The 26,162-nt window shown below is 42.7% G+C and overlaps 3 protein-coding genes across 3 annotated transcripts in view; 1 reads left to right on the plus strand and 2 right to left on the minus strand.

The window, feature by feature from the left end:
* The first annotated feature begins 391 nt into the window (after window positions 1–391).
* Window positions 392–5,135, plus strand: LOC124262086. The gene is made up of 2 exons (XM_046696519.1): window positions 392–516; window positions 3,911–5,135. Exons 1-2 carry the CDS (start codon window positions 456–458, stop codon window positions 4,687–4,689), a joined length of 840 nt encoding a protein of 279 aa, XP_046552475.1. The 5' UTR covers window positions 392–455; the 3' UTR covers window positions 4,690–5,135.
* Window positions 5,136–8,722: 3,587 nt separating this feature from the next.
* On the minus strand, window positions 8,723–16,597 carry LOC124262020. The gene is made up of 3 exons (XM_046696439.1): window positions 16,331–16,597; window positions 10,225–11,181; window positions 8,723–9,713 (listed from the first exon to the last, which is right to left on the minus strand). Exons 2-3 carry the CDS (start codon window positions 10,886–10,888, stop codon window positions 9,163–9,165), a joined length of 1,215 nt encoding a protein of 404 aa, XP_046552395.1. The 5' UTR covers window positions 10,889–11,181; window positions 16,331–16,597; the 3' UTR covers window positions 8,723–9,162.
* Window positions 16,598–24,479: 7,882 nt separating this feature from the next.
* Window positions 24,480–26,162, minus strand: part of LOC124262044 — a 32,099-nt gene continuing 30,416 nt past the window's right edge. The window contains exon 18 of the mRNA XM_046696466.1: window positions 24,480–24,785. Coding sequence (XP_046552422.1) covers window positions 24,628–24,785 — 158 coding nt within the window. The 3' untranslated portion in view covers window positions 24,480–24,627. The remainder of the gene's footprint in view (window positions 24,786–26,162) is intronic.

Consider the following 26,162-nt stretch of genomic DNA (forward strand, 5'->3'; position numbering starts at 1 on the left):
CTTAGTTTGGCTATAGTTCTCGTCTACTGATACAGCAGACTGTTTTACAATCCCACGGTTCAACTATATCTATAAAGTTTAACTAAGAGCATGGACCTACTCGTCTACCGATACTGCTGTTCAGTTAACAACAAATACTACCGTCTACAGACATATCGATGTATCAATTGCACTCATATACTCATATACTATCTATTTCAGGGAAGATCTCTCTCTGATACCCACTCCGCTTGTTGAAGATCTTGATATAATAGGTTGATATGTAGGTTAGATCCTGGAGAGAGTAAGCTACCCCGCGTTGTCAAGTCCAACTCAATCACTGACAATGTTATCGAGGAGCGTCATAAGGTGAGATGAAATGGATTAAGTAGTTCTTTCACGCTGTCCCCAGCCGTCACTCAGGGCCGAGTTGTATTACAAGGTGTGTGTTTCCCCGAGTTTGTGGGAACACAGACATGACAGGTATGAGGAGTGAAGACAATGCTGGCGGGCGCTCGGTGGAAGACAATCAAACAGGTAGGTAGATCGGGAATCTGCTCATTTCACTGTCAGTTCATTGATGCGAGGAGTTTGCTTGTGTTGGGGTAATTAGGCGAGTGTGTGACGTATGGGCCGCCACACAACAGTTGGACGCTGCACATGTTCCATACTTACTATGTATTACTATCAGGCTGCACTAATCTCTTCTCTTTTCCTCTCTGTGGATTTGGAACATCCCGAATCCGACTCACCTTCTTGATATATTTATCTACACACCATAACTGTGTACATCCAGTAAAGCAGATGTCACGGCATGGGCTATCGCTGATCTGATGCATGTTAAAACAGTATGGTCGACTATGCACGTCAACTGTTCCCATGATGACTCGGACTGTCTGTAGACAGTATATTATCCACCAGTCCCCCCTCTCTCTGTGTGTGTGTGTGTGTGTGTGTGTGAAAACAACAATCGGAAAGTTACTCTTGCTTCAAGAAATGACTTACACATTTGTTCCCACATTCCAGAAAAATCACTTCACCAATTTTGCCCCCCACCCCACACCCCATTTTACTTAGAAAGATGTCTTCACACTACTTTTTCAGATATGTTTTGTTCATATTTACTTTTATTCATTTTGCCCTTATATTTGTATCCGTCCCTGTGAACTTGTCACAGCATTTAGATCAGTTGATGGATCGTATCCCTGTATCTATATTTGTCCATGAATATAGTCGCCATATTTAGATCTGCCCATGGACATAGTCCCCATATTTAGATCTGTCTATGGATTTTGTCCCTGTATTGAGATCCGTCCATGGATTCTGCCCCTCTGTTTAGATCCTTCCATGGATGATATCCCCGTATTTAGACCTATCCATGGATTCTTTCCCTGTAGTTAGATCCTTCCATGGATTCTGTCCTTGTATTTGGATCCTTCCTTGGATTCTGTCCTTGTATTTAGATTGGATCGTATATAGATCTGTCCATGGATTCTGTCCTTGTATTTAGATCCTTCCTTGGATTCTGTCCTTGTATTTAGATCCGTCGACGAATTTTGTCCCCGTATATAGATCTGTCCATGGATTCTTTCCCTGTATTTAGATCCTTCCATGGATTCTGTCCTCGTATATAGATCTTTGTATTTAGATCCGTCGACGAATTTTGTCCCCGTATATAGATCTGTCCATGGATTCTTTCCCTGTATTTAGATCCTTCCATGGATTCTGTCCTTGTATTTAGATCCGTCGACGAATTTTGTCCCCGTATATAGATCTGTCCATGGATTCTTTTCCTGTATTTAGATCCTTCCATGGATTCTGTCCTTGTATTTAGATCCGTCGACGAATTTTGAACCCGTATATAGATCTGTCCATGGATTCTTTCCCTGTATTTAGATCCTTCCTTGAGTTGTGTCCCTGTATTTAGATCTATCCATGGATTCTTCCCTGTATTTAGATCCTTCCATGGATTCTTTCCCTGTATTTAGATCCTTCCATGGATTCTGTCCTTGTATTTAGATCCGTCGACGAATTTTGAACCCGTATATAGATCTGTCCATGGATTCTTTCCCTGTATTTAGATCCTTCCTTGGATTCTGTCCCTGTATTTAGATCCTTCCTTGGATTCTTTCCTGTATTTAGATCCTTCCTTGGATTCTTTCCCTGTATTTAGATCCTTCCATGGATTCTGTCCTTGTATTTAGATCCGTCGACGAATTTTGAGCCCGTATATAGATCTGTCCATGGATTCTTTCCCTGTATTTAGATCCTTCCTTGAGTTGTGTCCCTGTATTTAGATCTGTCCGTGAATTTTGTCCCTGTATTTAGATCTGTCCGTAGATTCTGTGCCTGTATTTTGTCCTTGCACTGTGACCCGTTCCTGTGTTTTAATACATGGATGTAGGTTACTTTTGACATCTCTTCAGACATTTAGATTTATTCTGTCTGTTGTCCATGTGTTCAGATTTATTGTGTGTGTTGTCCATGTATTCAGATTTACGTTTTGCCCCCGTTAGCTGACAGTAAGCGCACCGAGATTACCATTCATTCAACAGATACAGTTTATGGTTAATCTCTCTGTAGGGTAGCTGGAGTAATAGAAATATGAGGAATTGATAGACTCACCACAGACATATTGTGACCACATAAGTGAGGTCCTCCTCACGCCGGCTAAAGTGTACACGGTGGATTAGAGCTGGCACGGTCCACAGGAGAAAGGACTGTTTATGTATATAGACATTCTTTAGTTATTTGCTAAAAACGTCCATAAATTATAGCAAAGACACCTTCATTTTGATGAAAAAAACCTTCAACAAAACACAAATCGCAGTGTTTTGTGAGGTAAGTAATTTCAGGTTTATTGTAACGATTGAAGTACATGTATACGTAGCAAACGCTTTAAATACTAGTATATGCACGTTTACGACTGATTGTGTGCACCGTATGTTATTTTGGGATACACTTTCTCAGATTGTTTGTTCATTGATCGAGCGTATATTACCAATTAAACTCAAGCCGAGGAAGGTTGACACATTTAGCATAGAGCGTACAGCAAATATCATGTATTTGTTAATTCCTTGTACAAACACTAGTGGATACCAGAGCTAAGACAGTGTCGGTGTTAGGATTAACGCTATAGAAACGCCCTGTCAACTTTACTACACCTGTTAACGGACAAGTCTGCAGTGAGAATTATTGTTGAAATGAAATTCATATAGATTCTGTTTCTGTGTCACTGTTAAGTGTTAATGTAAATCTGTCTACCGGCATCAATGTGTCACTGTTTACCAGTATCAGTGAATTAGTCACACATTGTCTACCAGTATCAGTCACACACTTTTTACCAGTATCAGTCACACACTGTCTACCAGTATCAGTCACACACTGTCTACCAGTATCAGTCACACACTGTCTACCAGTATCAGTCACACACTGTCTACTGGTATCACTGCCACACGCTCTCCGACTACTCGTGTTATCGCATCATATTGTCTGCAATATTTATGCTATGCAGTAGTCTCACATTGTGACTTTTCCATACTGTCTGCCTGTATCATTGCTACATATTGTCTGTCTACTATTGTCAAGGCAGGTTTACCATCATTGTTATCTTCCAATAACCTACTGTCAACCAACCACTCCATGTCTACTCACAGTCCATTATCTACCGATGGCTGTGTCACTCAACCACTGAATGTCTACCGACAACTGTAGACCAATACATGCCACCCTCCCTTGACATCATGGTCATCAGTCTGTCTCTTTAGTTCATCTGTCTGTCTAACATCCGTAACTGCTCTTGTACTCCTGTCAATGTCTTTACAGATACTGATGAATCAAGACTTTTCAAGACCATTCTAATCACGTTGGTTCTCCACCAGCACACAAATATCCTGACTTCATCATTGTTGTTCACCTCATCATGTTTCAGACAGTGCAGCCGTCGAGATGACGGAGTCGCGGGTCGAGGAAGAGGCGGCGGGGAAGTTGCGCAGAATGGACCTCAACTACATGCACCGACCACCAAGGATCGTCCCAAACTACGGCAAGAAGACCATGAGCGTGCTGCCCAAGTCCAGCGTGTCCCGTGTCCTGCTGTACGACAACGTCACTCAGCAACAGATGCTGGACGTCAAGCTGTCTCACATCAAGACTGAGCAACAGAAAACAAGCCGTCTGCTCGATCTGCACCGGAAGTCATTTCTCATCAGACGTTTGATGAAGCAGCAGCATGCGCAGGACCACAAGACAACGACACCTGGTGTTCTTGAGTATCTGTTACCGATCCTATTAGCAGGGGAAGATAACCCTGGAAGAGACAGTAGCTCACCCAGACACCCTAAGTTTGTCCACAGCAGTGCTGGAGAATACATGTACCGAGACGAGGATGTGAAGCTCCCTGACATAGCGGTCAGAAGGAGTGGACGAGTGACATTCAAGGGCAACGATGGTGGAGTCACACGCATCATGCACACCATGAGTACAAGTGGGGAACAGAACAGTGGTCAGATGTGGGCTAAGCGAAGGACAGTTCTAGACAAGCGCTTCAAGGGTCTAGAGAGTCTCCTGGTCCGACTGGACGATCCTGGTAATGGTTATATCGAACTGAGCCCCAGCTATCACAGGGATACTAGTCAGGCTGCTCCTGTCAGCATGTCACCTCTCAGAACCACCCTACAGACAGGTAGTGCACACACAGCCGAGGGCTGACGCTCTGCAACAATGTGCCCAAGTGCCAACTCGGTGACATAGGACGTTTAAATCGCCTGTGATTGAATCTTACCTTCAAAGTTTCCCTACATATATGGTATAAACTATATGAAATAACACCCACATTACAATACATTAGCCTACAACGATAGAACGGTTGCGGGGGCAACTGTCCGAGGACCTGACCACTGTGACAGCACCCCGGCCTGTGTGATACCTGTGTGAAGCGCTAATAAAATCCCCCAGTATCGTTGCCGTCACAAAGTAGCAGGAAAATGAAATATGTGGCTGTTGGAAAGGGCGGAACATTCCGATCAGCAGCAAACGCTGTAAACAAACATCCACATTGTGCAAGAGAAACATCGTAAACACTTTGCTGAACCTATTGTGTATCTCCATTCTTGTGTGTTATTGTACTTCTTACTGAGTGAAGTGTCATTAGATGAGTTGAATGTTTCGAGTGTTGTCTATATCAATTCAGGAAATACCTCTACACGCCGCTTGGTGCCGTATATACTGAACCGTTGATATTAATCAATGACATTATGTTTTACTCACATATACTACATGCATGGAAAGTGTGTGGCATAGCCAACTCGTTTGAATATATAGACACCCCTGAAAAGTTCAAAACCGTATCCCTTCAGTATGACGTCATACTGCTGTTTGTGACGCAAAATGTATGACCTTACAGTTGGATATAGAAATGCGCCAAATCTCAAGCCCGCTCATAATTGAAATTCTTGGATTTCTATTGTGATTCCTATTCACTATCTAGAGCCACGCATACTTTGAATATTGTAGTAAACGAAATAGTGCAATGCCAGGCATTAAACAGTTTGTCTCTCGAGTGACACCCTTGATTCACTTCCACAATAATTCAGTCCAATATCTAAACAATCGTCAAAATAACAACACTAAACACCAAGACACGTGTATCTGAAGGTTTACCCGAATCATACAACACACCTGTAGTGCGCCAACACACAGCACACACCTGTAGTGCGGCAACACACAGAACACCCCTGTAGTGCAGCAACACACAGAACACCCCTGTAGTGCGGCAAACACAGAACACACCTGTAGTGCGGCAAACACAGAACACACCTGTAGTGCGGCAACACACAGAACACACCTGTAGTGCGGCAACACACAGAACACACCTGTAGTGCGCCAACACACAGAACACACCTGTAGTGCGGCAACACACAGAACACACCTGTAGTGCGCCAACACACAGAACACACCTGTAGTGCGGCAACACACAGAACACACCTGTAGTGCGGCAACACAGATAACACCTGTAGTGCGCCAACACACAGAACACACCTGTAGTGCGCCAACACACAGAACACACCTGTAGTGCGGCAACACACAGAACACACCTGTAGTGCGCCAACACACAGAACACACCTGTAGTGCGGCAACACACAGAACACACCTGTAGTGCGGCAACACACAGAACACCCCTGTAGTGCGGCAACACACAGAACACATGTAGTGCGGCAACACACAGAACACACAGTGCGGCAACACACAGAACACACCTGTAGTGCGCCAACACACAGAACACACCTGTAGTGCGGCAACACACAGAACACACCTGTAGTGCGGCAACACACAGAACACACCTGTAGTGCGCCAACACACAGAACACACCTGTAGTGCGGCAACACACAGAACACACCTGTAGTGCGGCAACACACAGAACACACCTGTAGTGCACAACACACAGAACACACCTGTAGTGCGGCAACACACAGAACACACCTGTAGTGCGGCACACACAGAACACACCTGTAGTGCGGCAACACACAGAACACACCTGTAGTGCGGCAACACAGAACACACCTGTAGTGCGGCAACACACAGAACACGCCTGTAGTGCGGCAACACACAGAACACACCTGTAGTGCGCCAACACAGAACACACCTGTAGTGCGGCAACACACAGAACACACCTGTAGTGCGGCAACACACAGAACACACCTGTAGTGCGGCAACACACAGAACACACCTGTAGTGCGGCAACACACAGAACACACCTGTAGTGCGGCAACACACAGAACACACCTGTAGTGCGCCAACACACAGAACACACCTGTAGTGCGGCAACACACAGAACACACCTGTAGTGCGGCAACACACAGAACACACCTGTAGTGCGGCAACACACAGAACACACCTGTAGTGCGGCAACACACAGAACACACCTGTAGTGCGGCAACACACAGAACACGCCTGTAGTGCGGCAACACACAGAACACACCTGTAGTGCGGCAACACACAGAACACACCTGTAGTGCGGCAACACACAGAACACACCTGTAGTGCGGCAACACACAGAACACACCTGTAGTGCGGCAACACACAGAACACACCTGTAGTGCGCCAACACACAGAACACACCTGTAGTGCGGCAACACACAGAACACACCTGTAGTGCGGCAACACACAGAACACACCTGTAGCGCGGCAACACACAGAACACACCTGTAGTGCGGCAACACACAGAACACACCTGTAGTGCGGCAACACACAGAACACACCTGTAGTGCGGCAACACACAGAACACACCTGTAGTGCGGCAACACGGGGAACACACCTGTAGTGCGCGGCAACACACAGAACACACCTGTAGTGCGCAAACACAGAACACACCTGTAGTGCGGCAACACACAGAACACACCTGTAGTGCGGCAACACACAGAACACACCTGTAGTGCGCCAACACACAGATAACACCTGTAGTGCGGCAACACACAGAACACACCTGTAGTGCGGCAACACACAGAACACACCTGTAGTGCGGCAACACACAGAACACACCTGTAGTGCGGCAACACACAGGAACACGCCTGTAGTGCGCCAACACACAGAACACGCCTGTAGTGCGGCAACACACAGAACACGCCTGCGGTGCGGCAGCACACAGAACACACCTGTAGTGCGCAACACACAGAACACACCTGTAGTGCGGCAACACAGAACACACCTGTAGTGCGGCAACACACAGAACACACACCTGTAGTGCGCCAACACACAGAACACACCTGTAGTGCGGCAACACACAGAACACATCTGTAGCGCGGCAACACACAGAACACACCTGTAGTGCGGCAACACACAGAACACACCTGTAGTGCGCCAACACACAGAACACGCCTGTAGTGCGCAACACACAGAACACGCCTGTAGTGCGGCAGCACACAGAACACACCTGTAGTGCGGCAACACACAGAACACACCTGTAGTGCGGCAACACAGAGAACACACCTGTAGTGCGGCAACACACAGAACACGCCTGCAGTGCGGCAGCACACAGAACACACCTGTAGTGCGGCACACACACACACAGAACACACCTGTAGTGCGGCAACACACAGAACACGCCTGTAGTGCGGCACACACACGCCTGTAGTGCGGCAACACACAGAACACACCTGTAGTGCGGCAGCACACAGAACACACCTGTAGTGCGGCAACACACAGAACACACCTGTAGTGCGGCAACACACAGAACACACCTGTAGTGCGGCAACACACAGAACACACCTGTAGTGCGGCAACACACAGAACACACCTGTAGTGCGGCAACACACAGAACACACCTGTAGTGCGGCAACACACAGAACACACCTGTAGTGCGCCAACACACAGAACACGCCTGTAGTGCGGCAACACAGATAACACCTGTAGTGCGGCAACACACAGAACACACCTGTAGTGCGGCAACACACAGAACACGCCTGTAGTGCGCCAACACACAGAACACACCTGTAGTGCGGCAACACACAGAACACACCTGTAGTGCGGCAACACAGAACACACCTGTAGTGCGGCAACACACAGAACACACCTGTAGTGCGCCAACACACAGAACACACCTGTAGTGCGGCAACACACAGAACACACCTGTAGTGCGGCAACACACAGAACACACCTGTAGTGCGGCAACACACAGAACACACCTGTAGTGCGGCAACACACAGAACACACCTGTAGTGCGGCAACACACAGAACACACCTGTAGTGCGGCAACACACAGAACACACCTGTAGTGCGTCAACACACAGAACACACCTGTAGTGCGGCAACACACAGAACACGCCTGTAGTGTGTCATCTCACAGAACACACCAGTAGTGCGCTATCTAACTGTAACGCCTTTTGTAAAGTGCACGTGCATTCGTAAACAAAAAACTGTTTGTCGTTAGTTGTCATCTTATCGTAACAACACTTCTATGCATGTCGTGTATATACCAGTCACTTGTTCTGAAACGACAATGAAATCTTATGGTTCAACACCATGTGTCAAAACAGTGGTGCCATAGCCCAACAATGCAGCACGTCATACTCAAACAACAGCCTGTACAACCACGTTCAAACAACTGGCACGCATGAGGCTTGTTATACTTTCAGAGCAGTAACTAAACACTAAATGCCTCCTTTCTTTCTTACAAATACTGCTGATTTACCACTGGCCTTTTAATTTCTCCTCGAAAAGATAATTGAGAAAGAGTTGCGCTTTGGCCACGTTAACGCCTTGCCCATAGTGCACCCCGTCGACGCTGACGGTACCGAGTGTCATGTTGAATGTATCTATCACAGGGACACCCCACGTCGCCAGGAACTCGCTGATTTGTCTGTTGTAGTCACGCACCAACGTTGCATTGCGCTCTGACGCAAAGGCAAGGACTCCAAAAGAGTGAACCGAGGCCCAAACCATTCGAGGCCATTTCAACATGGCTGACTTCATATATTTGAGCACCGGAAGTAGGAAATGTAACTTGACAAAGGGAACGCTGAGGGCATCATGCTGGCCGAATCCCACCAGTACTATGGAGCGTCCGATGCCGGTCAAAGACCTGATGTCAGATAAAAAATTATCAACATACGCAGCCCTTGTGCGCACTCTGAAGCCAATGTTGACACTACCGCTACACACAGCCTTGTCCGTCAGCATATACCGGCGACACGCCTTGTCCGTGAACTGGTTCATGCCGGAACATCTCGTGCGCATGTCTGTGAAGGAAAGATGTCTCGATATTGTGGTATGGATTAATGAAGTATATCGCATTTGCATTGTTTCAGCCATATAGCGACGAAAGCAAGATAGGGATTAAACATTTCGTGAAAAAATGAAAGTTATATGCAGAAACAAATTTGTCAAACATTGAGGTAGTTGTGGATAAATACTACCAAATATAAAAGTGTGCGACATTTGGTAATCGATGATAGTTACACTGTTGGTGATAGGAGCTACGTGTCACAAATAGTACATGGGGAACATTTGTAACATTTGTAAAGATATAACAGATAAATCCATGAAACACATAGCTTGCTGACTGATCATAAATTTGTCAAAACTTTGATTCGTGTTCCCTGATGAGCAGATCCGGGTACATAAAAAATATTTTCCGCTATTTCCGGTACTTTGACAATTAGACTACCAGTGACCCTGTTATGATAGCAAAGTGTTCAAGTGACCACCGCATTGCTGAAGACAGTAGTTAGAAAGGTATAGAATAGTTACCGTGGGGTATGTTGTTTCCTAAAGCGCCGTCACGGGCATTTCCTGTGAGGATGAGCAGCAGGGACACATACAGCTGCCGCATCAGAGAGTCCCCCGCCACCAGCAGTGAGGACCCCGCTAGCAGACGACATGCATCCTCGGTGCTAAACAGGCGGAACCTGCATCGGACGTCATCTGGCTCCCAACTGGCCAACTCGGAATGGACATCCCGGCGGAGATCGTAGCAGGTAGGACATAGACATTCCTCCGGCGACCCTGCTTTACACATTGTATCCTTGCAGCACGGGGTCCGACCACTAGGATCACACATCGCTCGGAAATAACGAAGAACACTATGGGCACGGATGTCGGAAGCATAGGAGACATTGCCACACTGTCCGTCCTTCCGCTGCATCGTTATAGGAAGTTTATATTGTTGTCGCATCGTGGACACAAACGCGTCCAATCTTTGTCTCTCCTTCAGTGAAACATTCCGGGCTACCCAGCGTCCTCTCGTCATCCGCGCTAAGACGTCAGGACACACAGTAAGTGTTGCAGGGTGGCCCCGTCGGGCAGAAGGCGTCGTCCACGTTACGTTGAATCGTATGAGCGATGTGAGCGTGAGGCCCGCTGATACAACAAAGCACACTGCGTAAATCTTGCTCAGAGAAAAGTAGCCACCCATCTTGACATGGTGCGGTAAACTTGGAACATCTGATCTTGATTCATTACAAATGATATCACAATCACTTTCCTGGAATATATAACCTTCCGAAGCGTGATCAGTGTCGTCACAGCTGGCTACAAACTTTAGCTGTTGTTTTCCTAACTTTCATAATCACGCAACTGGTGACACAGAATGTGTTCCTGCAGATATCGCTTGGTTTCCACATCAACCTGGTTACATTCTTCACACCTGTCTACCATCTTCACCGCCCAAGTACAACACGGGAGAGCCGCTGTCTGAAGGCTTCCAACCTGTCGAAGATATAATACATATATGAATCTAACTTTATAACAGTAAATCAATACTATTCTCATCTATTAATGTGTCTCATCATATATGCCATTGGTTATGAAAACACGTTCACAACGTTTGTAGTACAAACACTGAAGAAGGCCACAACTCTCGGACCTGTTGACGTTCAACATTTTCAGCCTTCGGTGATAGATAGAGGGATGTACGCAGAAGACACTACACAGTGTCTGCCCTACCATCTTGGTGAGGCTGTACATAGTAATTACGTGTTTGTTTCTCGCCCTCTTTCATCCTAGGCTATACTTTTGAAAGACCCCAGAAAATTATTCGTGACAATATTTTCCGACTTGGTTGCCATGCTACATTTCCTTGGCTGGGATCAATAAAACCCTTGAAGGCAGAGAGGTCTATATCGGGCGTGTTGTTCTACTGTCGTAGTCTTGTAGTAATTGCCTTCCACTTGATCAGTCGGTGATCAGAGATGTATTGATGGACAGTTCCAGTACTCGGGTATGTGTGTCCGTCACACTGTCAGTATAATGGTAGTATACAAATCCATAGATCCATACATACAAACAGGATGACCGGTGTGTGTCCACAGTCGACATACCAACACGTGTCCGTAGACTACATATGTATCGGTGGCCATAAGCAACGTATCTGCATGTGTCCATTGTCTACATACCAACATGTGTCCGTAGGCTACATGTCTATCGGTGGCCATAAGCAACATACCTGCATGTGTCCACAGTCTACAATCCCACATGTATCCACAGTCTACAATCCCACATGTGTCCACAGTCTACAACCCCACATGTGTCCACCGTCTACAATCCCGCTTGTGTACTTAAGCTACATACCTTTGAGTTGCTGAAACTCTATGATACAATATAAAGCACCACACTTGATAGTCCTATGAAACACCCTCGATAACAACGCCGTAGGTTATAACAGTGCTATGTCACATAATTAAACGACACAATATAACAGTGTTTTGCCATACAATCTCTGGCTTACAACATTATGACCATATGATATATTATACCCTGAAGTTACCACACTACGCATGTTACACTACGTCCTCATCTATACAGCCCATGTTACACTACGTCCTCATCTATACAGCCCATGTTACACTACGTCCTCATCTATACAGCCCATGTTACACGTCTTCCTCATCTATACAGCCCATGTTACACTACGTCCTCATCTATACAGCCCATGTTACACTACGTCCTCATCTATACAGCCCATGTTACACTACGTCCTCATCTATACAGCCCATGTTACACTACGTCCTCATCTATACAGCCCATGTTACACTACGTCCTCATCTATACAGCCCATGTTACACTACGTCCTCATCTATACAGCCCATGTTACACTACGTCCTCATCTATACAGCCCATGTTACACTACGTCCTCATCTATACAGCCCATGTTACACTACGTCCTCATCTATACAGCCCATGTTACACTACGTCCTCATCTATACAGCCCATGTTACACGTCTTCCTCATCTATACAGCCCATGTTACACTACGTCCTCATCTATACAGCTCCATGTTACACTACGTCCTCATCTATACAGCCCATGTTACACTACGTCCTCATCTATACAGCCCATGTTACACTACGTCCTCATCTATACAGCCCATGTTACACTACGTCCTCATCTATACAGCCCATGTTACACTACGTCCTCATCTATACAGCCCATGTTACACTACGTCCTCATCTATACAGCCCATGTTACACTACGTCGTCCCTCATCTAAACAGCCCATGTTACACGTCTTCCTCATCTATACAGCCCATGTTACACTACGTCCTCATCTATACAGCCCATGTTACACTACGTCCTCATCTATACAGCCCATGTTACACTACGTCCTCATCTATACAGCCCATGTTACACTACGTCCTCATCTATACAGCCCATGTTACACTACGTCCTCATCTATATACAGCGTCCCATGTATACACCCACGTTCGTCCTCATCTATACAGCCCATGTTACACTACGTCCTCATCTATACAGCCCATGTTACACTACGTCCTCATCTATACAGCCCATGTTACACTACGTCCTCATCTATACAGCCCATGTTACACGTCTTCCTCGTATGAACAACCTACACGACATAAATACTACACTAACAGACAAGATATACCACTACTTTGTTAGATACCCAACCCACAATATAGTTTACTACTTTGTCAAATATAGAACAGACAAGATATACCACTACTTTGTTAGATACCCAACCCACAATATAGTTTACTACTTTGTCAAATATAGAACAGACAAGATATACCACTACTTTGTTAGATACCCAACCCACAATATAGTTTACTACTTTGTCAAATATAGAACAGACAAGATATACCACTACTTTGTTAGATACCCAACCCACAATATAGTTTACTACTTTGTCAAATATAGAACAGACAAGATATATAACTACTTTGTCAAATATAGAACAGACAAGATATATTACTACTTTGTCACATATAGAACAGACAAGATATACCACTACTTTGTTAGATACCCAACCTACAATATATTTTACTACTTTGTCATATATAGAACAGACAACAAGTCAAATATAGAACAGACAAGATATATTACTACTTTGTCACATATGAATGAATGAATACCACTACTTTGTTGATACCCAACCCACAATATAGTTTACTACTTTGTCATATATAGAACAGACAAGATATATTACTAGTTTGTCATATATAGAAGAGACAAGATATATTACCACTTTATCATATATAGAACAAACAAGATATAACACTCCTGTGTCTAGAACAGACAAGATATGTCTACTTTGTCATATATAGAACAGACAAGATATATTACTACTTTGTCATATATAGAACAGACAAGAATGAATTAATGAATGAATGTGTGTGTGTGTGCGTGTGCGTAGAACAGAAAGATATATTACTAGTTTGTCATATATAGAAGAGACAAGATATATTGCCACTTTATCATATATAGAACAAACAAGATATAACACTCCTGTGTCATATATAGAACAGACAAGATATATTACTACTTTGTCATATATAGAACAGACAAGATATATTACTACTTTGTCATATATAGAACAGACAAGATATAACACTCCTGTGTCATATATAGAACAGACAAGATATATTACTACTTTATCATATATAGAACAAACAAGATATAACACTCCTGTGTCATATATAGAACAAACAAGATATATTACTACTTTGTCAAATATAGAACAGACAAGATATATAACTACTTTGTCAAATATAGAACAGACAAGATATATTACTACTTTGTCACATATAGAGCAGACAAGATATACAACTACTTTGTTAGATATCCAACCTACAATATATTTGACTACTCTGTCATATATAGAACAGACAAGAATGAATAAATGAATGAATGAATGAATGTGTGTGTGTGCGTGTGCGTAGAACAGAAAGATATATTACTAGTTTGTCATATATAGAAGAGACAAGATATATTGCCACTTTATCATATATAGAACAAACAAGATATAACACTCCTGTGTCATATATAGAACAGACAAGATATATTACTACTTTGTCATATATAGAACAGACTAGATATATTACCACATTATCATATATAGAACAAACAAGATATATTACTACTTTATCATATATAGAACAGACAAGATATGACACTCCTGTGTCATATATAGAACAAACAAGATATAACACTCCTGTGTCATATATAGAACAGACAAGATATATTACTACTTTGTCATATATAGAATAAGACAAGATATAACACTCCTGTGTCATATATAGAACAAACAAGATATAACACTCCTGTGTCATATATAGAACAAACAAGATATATTACTACTTTGTCATATATAGAACAGACAAGATATATTACTACTTTGTCATATATAGAACAGACAAGATATAACACTCTTGTGTCATATATAGAACACTCAAGATATATTACTACTTTGTCATGTATAGAACAGACAAGATATATAACTACTTTGTCAAATATAGAACAGACAAGATATATTACTACTTTGTCACATATAGAGCAGACAAGATATACCACTACTTTGTTATATATCCAACCTACAATATATAGAACAGACAAGAACTATCCATACCTACAATGAATATTTGACTACTGAATGTCATACTACTTTATGAACAGACTCAGATATGACATTTAAGAATATTACACTTTAAATATAGAACAGATATGAATGTATGTGTGTGTGTGCGTGTATATAGAAGAGACAAGATATATTACTAGTTTGTCATATATAGAAGAGACAAGATATATTGCCACTTTATCATATATAGAACAAACAAGATATAACACTCCTGTGTCATATATAGAACAGACAAGATATATTACTACTTTGTCATATATAGAACAGACAAGATATATTACCACATTATCATATATAGAACAAACAAGATATATTACTACTTTATCATATATAGAACAGACAAGATATGACACTCCTGTGTCATATATAGAACAAACAAGATATAACACTCCTGTGTCATATATAGAACAGACAAGATATATTACTACTTTGTCATATATAGAATAAGACAAGATATAACACTCCTGTGTCATATATAGAACAAACAAGATATAACACTCCTGTGTCATATATAGAACAAACAAGATATATTACTACTTTATCATACATAGAACAGACAAGATATGACACTCCTGTGTCATATATAGAACAGACAAGATATAACACTCTTGTGTCATATATAGAACACTCAAGATATATTACTACTTTGTCATGTATAGAACAGACAAGATATATTACTACTTTGCCATATATAGAACCCACAAGATATATAACTGCTTTGTCATATATAGAACAGACAAGATATATTACTTCTTTGCCATATATACAACCCACAAGATATATTACTACTTATAGTCATATATAGAACAGACAAGATAAATTACTACTTAGTAATACATGAAGCATACAAGTTTATTGAACCAATAGATGATAAAACAGCTACTAACTTCTTTCAAGTGATGAAGAATTATGTTAAACCTAAATAGTACAACTATTTCTCCTGTAACCCAAATGTGACGACATTACGTGGTATCACCAGGCCTTACCTGTCAGTGCCCGGCCGTCTCTCCAGCCACCCATCACCAACTGCAGCTTTACAGCGCACCAATATGTCTTTCCGGGTGGTCGATAACCTTCGAGGTAATATAAGTACTCGAGTGTCGTTCTTACTTATTATCAATATTCCATATATAGAAACCTGAAACTATGTACAGTGAAGTACTTTTATTATACAGTTCCAGGATACGTACTGTTGAATTTGACGAAAACTTTTAAAGATAGAAACTTGCATCTCGGTAGAACATTTATGCAGAAACACTGAAAAACAAGAACCCCCAAATGCCAGCAACTCCCCGGAGCGGCGCCTATACAGCTCATCTATGGCAGCCTTATAACACATCAGTACACCCTTCTTCCGCTCTGGCACCATCCCCGCTGAAGAAGCGTCATTACATTAAGATGCTGTCTGTGTACCCCAGGGAGTACCAGTTTGATCAGGGCCTGTACTGCCTGTATCCAATAATTCTAATTGGACCTCCACGTCCTGTATCTCATTTATGTGAGCTACAAACTGACGTGACAATACCCGATCTATACTCCATACTTTCTAGATTAAAATTCCATCGATTTCGAAGCGCAGCTGAAATATTTATTGAAACAAGTGTCATCAAAGGGTATGGAGGCAGTTTGCGTCGGTCTTCTATAAGATATTGGCAATATGGTAGAGTGTTTGTACGGCGTCATAAAACCAGACATAAAGACTTGAGTTAATTGTGTTTATGGCATAGGGACAAAACAGAAAATTGTCGTTCGGCAACATTATTTTCTATGGAATACAGTAAGGGACATTCTGAAACGGGAAATTGAAATGTATTCTCGCTCCCTTTCTCTCTCTCGGTTTCATGATTTGTGGCCGGATTTGACGGGATTACGTTATTTCACGAGTTTATCACATTCATTTCGACCTTTGGGATTACGTTGTTTTGCATCATGTCCGAATATCACATTCATTGTCGACCTTTGCCTGTAAAAGGTGCCTTGTATGTGCCTGTAATAAGGTGCCTTGTATAGCCTGTGCCTGTAATTTGTGCCTTGTGCCTGTAATAAGGTTGTATCATGTGCCTGTAATAAAGTGCCTTGTATCATGTGCGCCTTAATCATGCCTGTAATAAGGTGCCTTGTATCATGTGCCTGTAATAAAGTGCCTTGTATCATGTGCCTGTAATAAAGGTGCCTTGTATCATGTGCCTGTAATAAGGTGCCTTGTATCATGTATCATGTGCCTGTAATAAGGTGCCTTGTATCATGTGCCCTGTAATAAGGTGCCTCATGTGCCCTGTGCCTGTAATAAGGTGCCTTGTATCATGTGCCTGTAATAAGGTGCCTTGTATCATGTGCCCTGTAATAAGGTGCCTTGTATCATGTGCCTGTAATAAGGTGCCTTGTATCATGTGCCTGTAATAAGGTGCCTTGTATCATGTGCCTGTAATAAGGTGCCTTGTATCATGTGCCTGTAATAAGGTGCCTTGTATCATGTGCCTGTAATAAGGTGCCTTGTATCATGTGCCTGTAATAAGGTGCCTTGTATCATGTGCCTGTAATAAAGGTGCCTTGTATCTGTAATAAGGTGTGCCTGTAATAAGGTGCCCTTGTATAATGTGCCTGTAAGGTGCCTTGTATCATAAGGTGCCTGTAATAATAATGTGTATTGTTGTCATGTGCCTGTAATAAGGTGCCTTGTATCATGTGCCCGTAATAAGGTGCCTTGTATCATGTGCCCGTAATAAGGTGCCCTTGTATCATCATGTGCCTGTAATAAGGTGCCTTGTATCATGTGCCTGTAATAAGGTGCCTTGTATCATGTGCCTGTAATAAGTGCCTTGTATGCCCGTAATGTATCATGTGCCCGTAATGGTGCCTGTAATAAGGTGCCTTGTATCATGTGCCTGTAATAAGGTGCCTTGTATCATGTGCCTGTAATAAGGTGCCTTGTATCATGTGCCTGTAATAAGGTGCCTTGTATCATGTGCCTGTAATAAGGTGCCTTGTATCATGTGTATCATGTGCCTGTAATAAGGTGCCTTGTATCATGTGCCTGTAATAAGTGCCTTGTGCCTGTAATAAGGTGCCTTGTATCATGTGCCTGTAATAAGGTGCCTTGTATCATGTGCCTGTAATAAGGTGCCTTGTATCATGTGCCTGTAATAAGGTGCCTTGTATCATGTGCCTGTAATAAGGTGCCTTGTATCATGTGCCTGTAATAAGGTGCCTTGTATCATGTGCCTGTAATAAGGTGCCTTGTATCATGTGCCTGTAATAAGGTGCCTTGTATCATGTGCCTGTAATAAGGTGCCTTGTATCATGTGCCTGTAATAAGGTGCCTTGTATCATGTGCCAAATAATTTGTTAAAGACTGAGATAAAAGTTCTTCTTGGTGAGGACAGTCGCATTTGCTTCATTATTGTATGTAGTGTATTGTTTTTGCTTGATCACGGGTGATCAGTACTTACGGAGGAAATGAGGCAATGTCCAGCGATTTGGAGTGAAATTTGAAAGCGTATATCGCTTTTCGACGATAAACAGCCTTATGCTTCTGCTACGAAATGTGTCATTAAAAACATATCCATGCTTTCTGTGTGGTTAAAGTTGTCCCAGTAGTGGTGTCCTAGTCTGTATGTGTGGTTAAAGTTGTCCCAGTAGTGGTGTCCTGATCTGTATGTGTGGTTACAGGTTAAAGTTGTCCCAGTAGTGGTGTCCTAATCTGTATGTGTGGTTACAGGTTAAAGTTGTCCCAGTAGTGGTGTCCTGATCTGTATGTGTGGTTACAGGGTTAAAGTTGTCACAGTAGTGGTGTCCTGATCTGTATGTGTGGTTAAAGTTGTCCCAGTAGTGGTGCCCTGATCTGTATGTGTGGTTACAGGTTAAAGTTGTCCCAGTAGTGGTGTCCTGATCTGTATGTGTGGTTACAGGTTAAAGTTGTCCCAGTAGTGGTGTCCTGATCTGTATGTGTGGTTACAGGTTAAAGTTGTCACAGTAGTGGTGTCCTGATCTGTATGTGTGGTTACAGGTTAAAGTTGTCACAGTAGTGGTGTCCTGATCTGTATGTGTGGTTACATTTTAAAGTTGTCCCAGTAGTGGTGTCCTGATCTGTATGTGTGGTTACAGGTTGAAGTTGTCCCAGTAGTGGTGTCCTGATCTGTATGTGTGTGTCCCAGGTTACAGTCCTGAAGTTGTCCCAGTAGTGGTGTCCTGATCTGTATGTGTGGTTACAGGTTAAAGTTGTCCCAGTAGTGGTGTCCTGATCTGTAATGTGTGTGTCCTGATCTGTAGGTTAAAGTTGTCCCAGTAGTGGTGTCCTGATCTGTATGTGTGGTTACAGGTTAAAGTTGTCCCAGTAGTGGGTGATCTGTATGTGTGGTTACAGGTTAAAGTTGTCCCAGTAGTGGTGTCCTGATCTGTATGTGTGGTTACAGGTTAAAGTTGTCCCAGTAGTGGTGTCCTGATCTGTATGTGTGGTTACAGTGTTAAAGTTGTCCCAGTAGTGGTGTCCTGATCTGTAGTTGTCCCAGTAGTGGTTACAGGTTACAAAGTTGTCCCAGTAGTGGTGTCCTGATCTGTATGTGTGGTTTGAAGTTGTCCCAGTAGTGGTGTCCTGATCTGTATGTGTGGTTACAGGTTAAAGTTGTCCCAGTAGTGGTGTCCTGATCTGTATGTGTGGTTACAGGTTAAAGTTGTCCCAGTAGTGGTGTCCTGATCTGTATGTGTGGTTACAGGTTAAAGTTGTCCCAGTAGTGGTGTCCTGATCTGATCTGTAGTGGTGTCCTGATCTGTATGTGTGGTTACAGGTTAAAGTTGTCCCAGTAGTGGTGTCCTGATCTGTATGTGTGGTTACAGGTTAAAGTTGTCCCAGTAGTGGTGTCCTGATCTGTATGTGTGGTTACAGGTTAAAGTTGTCCCAGTAGTGGTGTCCTGATCTGTGTCCAGGTTAAAGTTGTAGTAGTGGTGTCCTGATCTGTAGTGTGTGTACAGGTTAAAGTTGTCCCAGTAGTGGTGTCCTGATCTGTATGTGTGGTTAAAGTTGTCCCAGTAGTTGTCCCTGTTACAGGTTAAAAGTTGTCCCAGTAGTGGTCCTGATCTGTGTGTGTTACAGGTTAAAGTTGTCCCAGTAGTGGTGTCCTGATCTGTATGTGTGGTTACAGGTTAAAGTTGTCCCAGTAGTGGTGTCCTGATCTGTATGTGTGGTTAAAGTTGTCCCAGTAGTGGTGTCCTGAGTCTGTCCTGATCTGTGGTGGTTACAGGTTAAAGTTGTCCCAGTAGTGGTGTCCTGATCTGTATGTGTGGTTACAGGTTAAAGTTGTCCCAGTAGTGGTGTCCTGATCTGTATGTGTGGTTACAGGTTAAAGTTGTCCCAGTAGTGGTGTCCTGATCTGTATGTGTGGTTACAAAGTTGTCCCAGTAGTGGTGTCCTGATCTGTATGGTGGTGTCCTGTGTCCTGATCTGTATGTGTGGTTACAGGTTAAAGTTGTCCCAGTAGTGGTGTCCTGATCTGTATGTGTGGTTACAGGTTAAAGTTGTCCCAGTAGTGGTGTCCTGATCTGTATGTGTGGTTAAAGTTGTCCCAGTAGTGGTGTCCTGATCTGTATGTGTGGTTACAGGTTAAAGTTGTCCCAGTGTGGTGGTGTCCTGATCTGTATGTGTGGTTACAGGTTAAAGTTGTCCCAGTAGTGGTGTCCTGATCTGTATGTGTGGTTACAGGTTAAAGTTGTCCCAGTAGTGGTGTCCTGATCTGTATGTGTGGTTACAGGTTAAAGTTGTCCCAGTAGTGGTGTCCTGATCTGTATGTGTGGTTACAGGTTAAAGTTGTCCCAGTAGTGGTGTCCTGATCTGTATGTGTGGTTACAGGTTAAAGTTGTCCCAGTAGTGGTGTCCTGATCTGTATGTGTGGTTAAAGTTGTCCCAGTAGTGGTGTCCTGATCTGTATGTGTGGTTACAGGTTAAAGTTGTCACAGTAGTGGTGTCCTGATCTGTATGTGTGGTTACAGGTTAAAGTTGTCCCAGTAGTGGTGTCCTGATCTGTATGTGTGGTTACAGGTTAAAGTTGTCCCAGTAGTGGTGTCCTAATCTGTATGTGTGGTTAAAGTTGTCCCAGTAGTGGTGCCCTGATCTGTATGTGTGGTTACAGGTTAAGGTTGTCACAGTAGTGGTGTCCTGATCTGTATGTGTGGTTACAGGTTAAGGAAATCGAAAATATTGCCATAGTGCAGGCTCACAGGTGAAGAAGTTCACGTTTTTTGGTTTTTTCATATTACAAAAAAATCGTTGTGATAATCTCTCAGAAGATTTAATCGTTTATTGCCCCGCCCCTTTCTTCGTCCCGGCTGACATCGTATACAAGATCAGGTCATCCGAAGGCTTTCACTGGTGAGACCAAACAGCTTTTCTTCTTCGAGGGAAGTCTGGATGTAGTAGGCGCCGACCATGATTCAGCGGACGACAAGTGATGACTTATTGATTTAGTGACAAAATCAGGACAGTTGTATAGCTGGTTTCAAAGACACTTTCGGTCTTGACATAAAAATACGTTTCATTGTCGTCGTCTTTCTTGATGTAAATAGTCAACAAAGAGAATTGATTGATTGTCAAGATGTGCATCGCTCAGTCCAAGGATCTGGTCGATGCAAGTCTCACAACGTTACAATCAGAGTCTCGGGTGCATTCCGTGTTTCCATCTCAGATACATCCATACTTTCCTGAATATAACATACATTATTCCACGTTATGAGAGATTATTGTCAATAAATCAATTACATAACCAGTGTTGGCGAGGCGTACTTCAGCGGCAAGTAACATACACCCCCGGATGTAAACACAGTGACAATTCCATCACTATTGAACGTAAGTGATTGGAACATGCATTCTTTGATCGGTTATTAATTCAGGTGAAAGTTTCAAAATGCGTCATCTAATTGTCCTTTTATAAATATGCATTATTCGCTTTACTGATTTATACCTGGAGTCTTACCTTATGTAAAACGCAATAAAACCATTAGAAACTGCGACAACAGGCATAAGACACAATGCCTTTGAGAAATGTTTTGGGATAACACTTTCTCAAGAACATAGAGATTCCAGCACTTTTTCGGTTTGAATTGAGTCCTGGATTCAAACTCACACTCCCAAAGCAAGGCACTGTTTTTACTACTAAAATTACAACGTAGATATATCAGTATTGGTAACAATTTTCACCTAACGTAGACCAGACAATTCATAGAGACACGCACTTCATTCTCCTTTACTTGGATGTGACACAATGCATATTAATTAACACGCTGATCTTCATATCGCCCAATTCAAACTGAGCAATTCTGCATCTAAATTTGTAGAGTTCTTTTCTTGACCACGACCATATGAACTCGTAACATGTTTACCCCTTGAATGAATTCAGAACAGGGGTACAATGTAGGAACATTTACTTGAAATACCCATAAATGAATTAATTTTATGAATATATAATTTTCGGAAGGAATTGTGTGTATTCGGATCACTAAAGTACAAGTGGGTCAAGACGTACATGTGTGTATTTGGATCAGCAGAGGACAAGTGAGTCAAGACGTACATGTGTATTCAGATCAGCAGAGGACAAGTGGGTCAAGACGTACATGTGTGTATTCGGATCAGCAGAGGACAAGTGAGTCAAGACGTACATGTGTGTATTCGGATCAGCAGAGGACAAGTGAGTCAAGACGTACATGTGTGCATCCAGATCAGCAGAGGACAAGTGAGTCAAGACGTACGTGTGTGTATTCGGATCAGCAGAGGACAAGTGAGTCAAGACGTACATGTGTGTATTCGGATCAGCAGAGGACAAGTGAGTCAAGACGTACGTGTGTGTATCCAGATCAGCAGAGGACAAGTGAGTCAAGACGTACATGTGTTTATCCAGATCAGCAGAGGACAAGTGGGTCAAGACGTACATGTGTTTATCCAGATCAGCAGAGGACAAGTGGGTCAAGACGTACATGTGTTTATCCAGATCAGCAGAGGACAAGTGGGTCAAGACGTACATGTGTTTATCCAGATCAGCAGAGGACAAGTGGGTCAAGACGTACATGTGTGTATCCAGATCAGCAGAGGACAAGTGGGTCAAGACGTACATGTGTTTATCCAGATCAGCAGAGGACAAGTGGGTCAAGACGTACATGTGTTTATCCAGATCAGCAGAGGACAAGTGGGTCAAGACGTACATGTGTTTATCCAGATCAGCAGAGGACAAGTGGGTCAAGACGTACATGTGTTTATCCAGATCAGCAGAGGACAAGTGGGTCAAGACGTACATGTGTTTATCCAGATCAGCAGAGGACAAGTGGGTGGGTCAGCAGAGGACAAGACGTACATGTGTTTATCCAGATCAGCAGAGGACAAGTGGGTCAAGACGTACATGTGTTTATCCAGATCAGCAGAGGACAAGTGGGTCAAGACGTACATGTGTGTATCCAGATCAGCAGAGGACAAGTGGGTCAAGACGTACATGTGTTTATCCAGATCAGCAGAGGACAAGTGGGTCAAGACGTACATGTGTTTATCCAGATCAGCAGAGGACAAGTGGGTCAAGACGTACATGTGTGTATCCAGATCAGCAGAGGACAAGTGATTCAAGACGTACATGTGTGTATCCAGATCAGCAGAGGACAAGTGGGTCAAGACGTACATGTGTGTATCCAGATCAGCAGAGGACAAGTGGGTCAAGACGTACATGTGTTTATCCAGATCAGCAGAGGACAAGTGATTCAAGACGTACATGTGTGTATCCAGATCAGCAGAGGACAAGTGATTCAAGACGTACATGTGTGTATCCAGATCAGCAGAGGACAAGTGATTCAAGATGTACATGTGTGTATCCAGATCAGCAGAGGACAAGTGGGTCAAGACGGACATGTGTGTATCCAGATCAGCAGAGGACACGTGGGTCAAGACGTACGTGTGTGTATCCCCATCCACACAATGTTTCGCTACTTGACCTGTCGCTATATGGATAGTACAATGCTGATGCGACGTTACATTTTAGCTCACTCAGTCTTGCTTGATGTCCCCGTAACATTCATAAGCTGCATTAATGCAACGTATTGTATGCGACGTGTTCACTGCGTTATGGCCACTAAACAGCCCTTACCATATCAAACGCACCTCTTATCATCAACTGTGTCACATTTCATTCAATAAACAAGATACTTATGTACATCAGGGCTTGCGGTTATGTACATGGTGGGAATTAACACTATGTTAAGCATTGTCAAGGGTGTTGAGTCCCAACTCCGTGGGATCACATCAAACAGTAGTGCCACATCAGGACGTGGAGTAGTTGTCCAGTGGGATTGTCTCAGTGTCCAGATGTGGCTGCCCGATGCACGGCAGCTCCCTGTAACGGCTGGCGACTGCAATCACCATGAGACACAGAATTGCTCCCAGGATCAGAGATGCAATGACAGCAGCCCCCAAAGCACCTGCAGAATACACAAATACAGATGGAGTGATACTATTTCTATACACCTGCACAACAAAAACAAACTAAAATGAGCTGACTACAATACAACTGTGAAAAACCCCAAAACGACAGTATAGCGACAACGACAGCACCACCTGTTACTTTTTATGAATATCTCCAGGGAAATGTCTACAGAACAGAGAATAGGACTATCTGCCTTTCTAGGTCGGGCATCACCACACTGGGTTCTCTGTATCATACCCGGTGAGGCCGTCCATTACTATCTTCAATGCTTTCCTTGCCACGTATAAACTCTTATGTCCACCTCTTGGCCATAGTACAGGAAGGGGCATCCTGCCTTACTGCAGTACATATATCTTCATGGGTGAATATTTGGTTTGGTTTGTGTTTTCATGTGTGCCAATCTTCCTTAACCTCTGCTTATTGCTCTGACTTGCCACAGCAAAGCTGACTCCGGTCATAGAGGGGATACTTATATGGCATCAGGTGATATCAACAACATATACTTATATGATATCATGTGATATCAGCAAAATATACTGATATGACATCATGTGATGTCAACAAATATGCTTATATGACATGTGATATGAACAACATATCATTTTATGACATGTGATATCAGCAAAATATACTTATATGACATCATGTGATATCAACAAAATATACTTATATGACATCATGTGATATCAACAAAATATACTTATATGACATCATGTGATATCAACAAATACACTTATATGACATCATGTGATATCAACAATATATACTTATATGACATCATGTGATGTCAACAAATATGCTTATATGACATCATGTGATATGAACAACATATCATTTTATGACATCATGTGATATCAGCAAAATATACTTATATGACATGTGATATCAACGAAATATACTTATATGACATCATGTGATATCAACAAAATATACTTATATGACATCATGTGATATCAACAAAATATACTTACATGACATCATGTGATATCGACAACAAATACTTATATGGCATCATGTGATATCAAGAAAATATACTTATATCGCATCATGTGATATCAACAAAATATACTTATTACCTATGTGTAAGGCTCAGAATTGAAATAGAAAACGAATCTATAAAACACAGAGTCTGCACAAACTATATACTTCCACATTCCCAACAAGGACACAGTTTCTTTTCATACCCTAAACGATGATCTGCTTTCATACATGGCACTGACTACTAATGTGGCAAAACATTCATGCAGTTACCCAGTTGTATTTGTGAGGGATGACTAAGTGATGAGAAACAAACATAAAGACTTGAGTAGTTACTGAAACCATTAAACATCAAGTAACTGACAATGTTACTGTTACAGTTACGTTCCATAAT

This window comes from Haliotis rubra, unplaced genomic scaffold (genome assembly GCF_003918875.1).
Source record: "Haliotis rubra isolate DU_JTF1 unplaced genomic scaffold, ASM391887v1 Scf82, whole genome shotgun sequence".
Lineage (NCBI taxonomy): Eukaryota > Metazoa > Mollusca > Gastropoda > Lepetellida > Haliotidae > Haliotis > Haliotis rubra.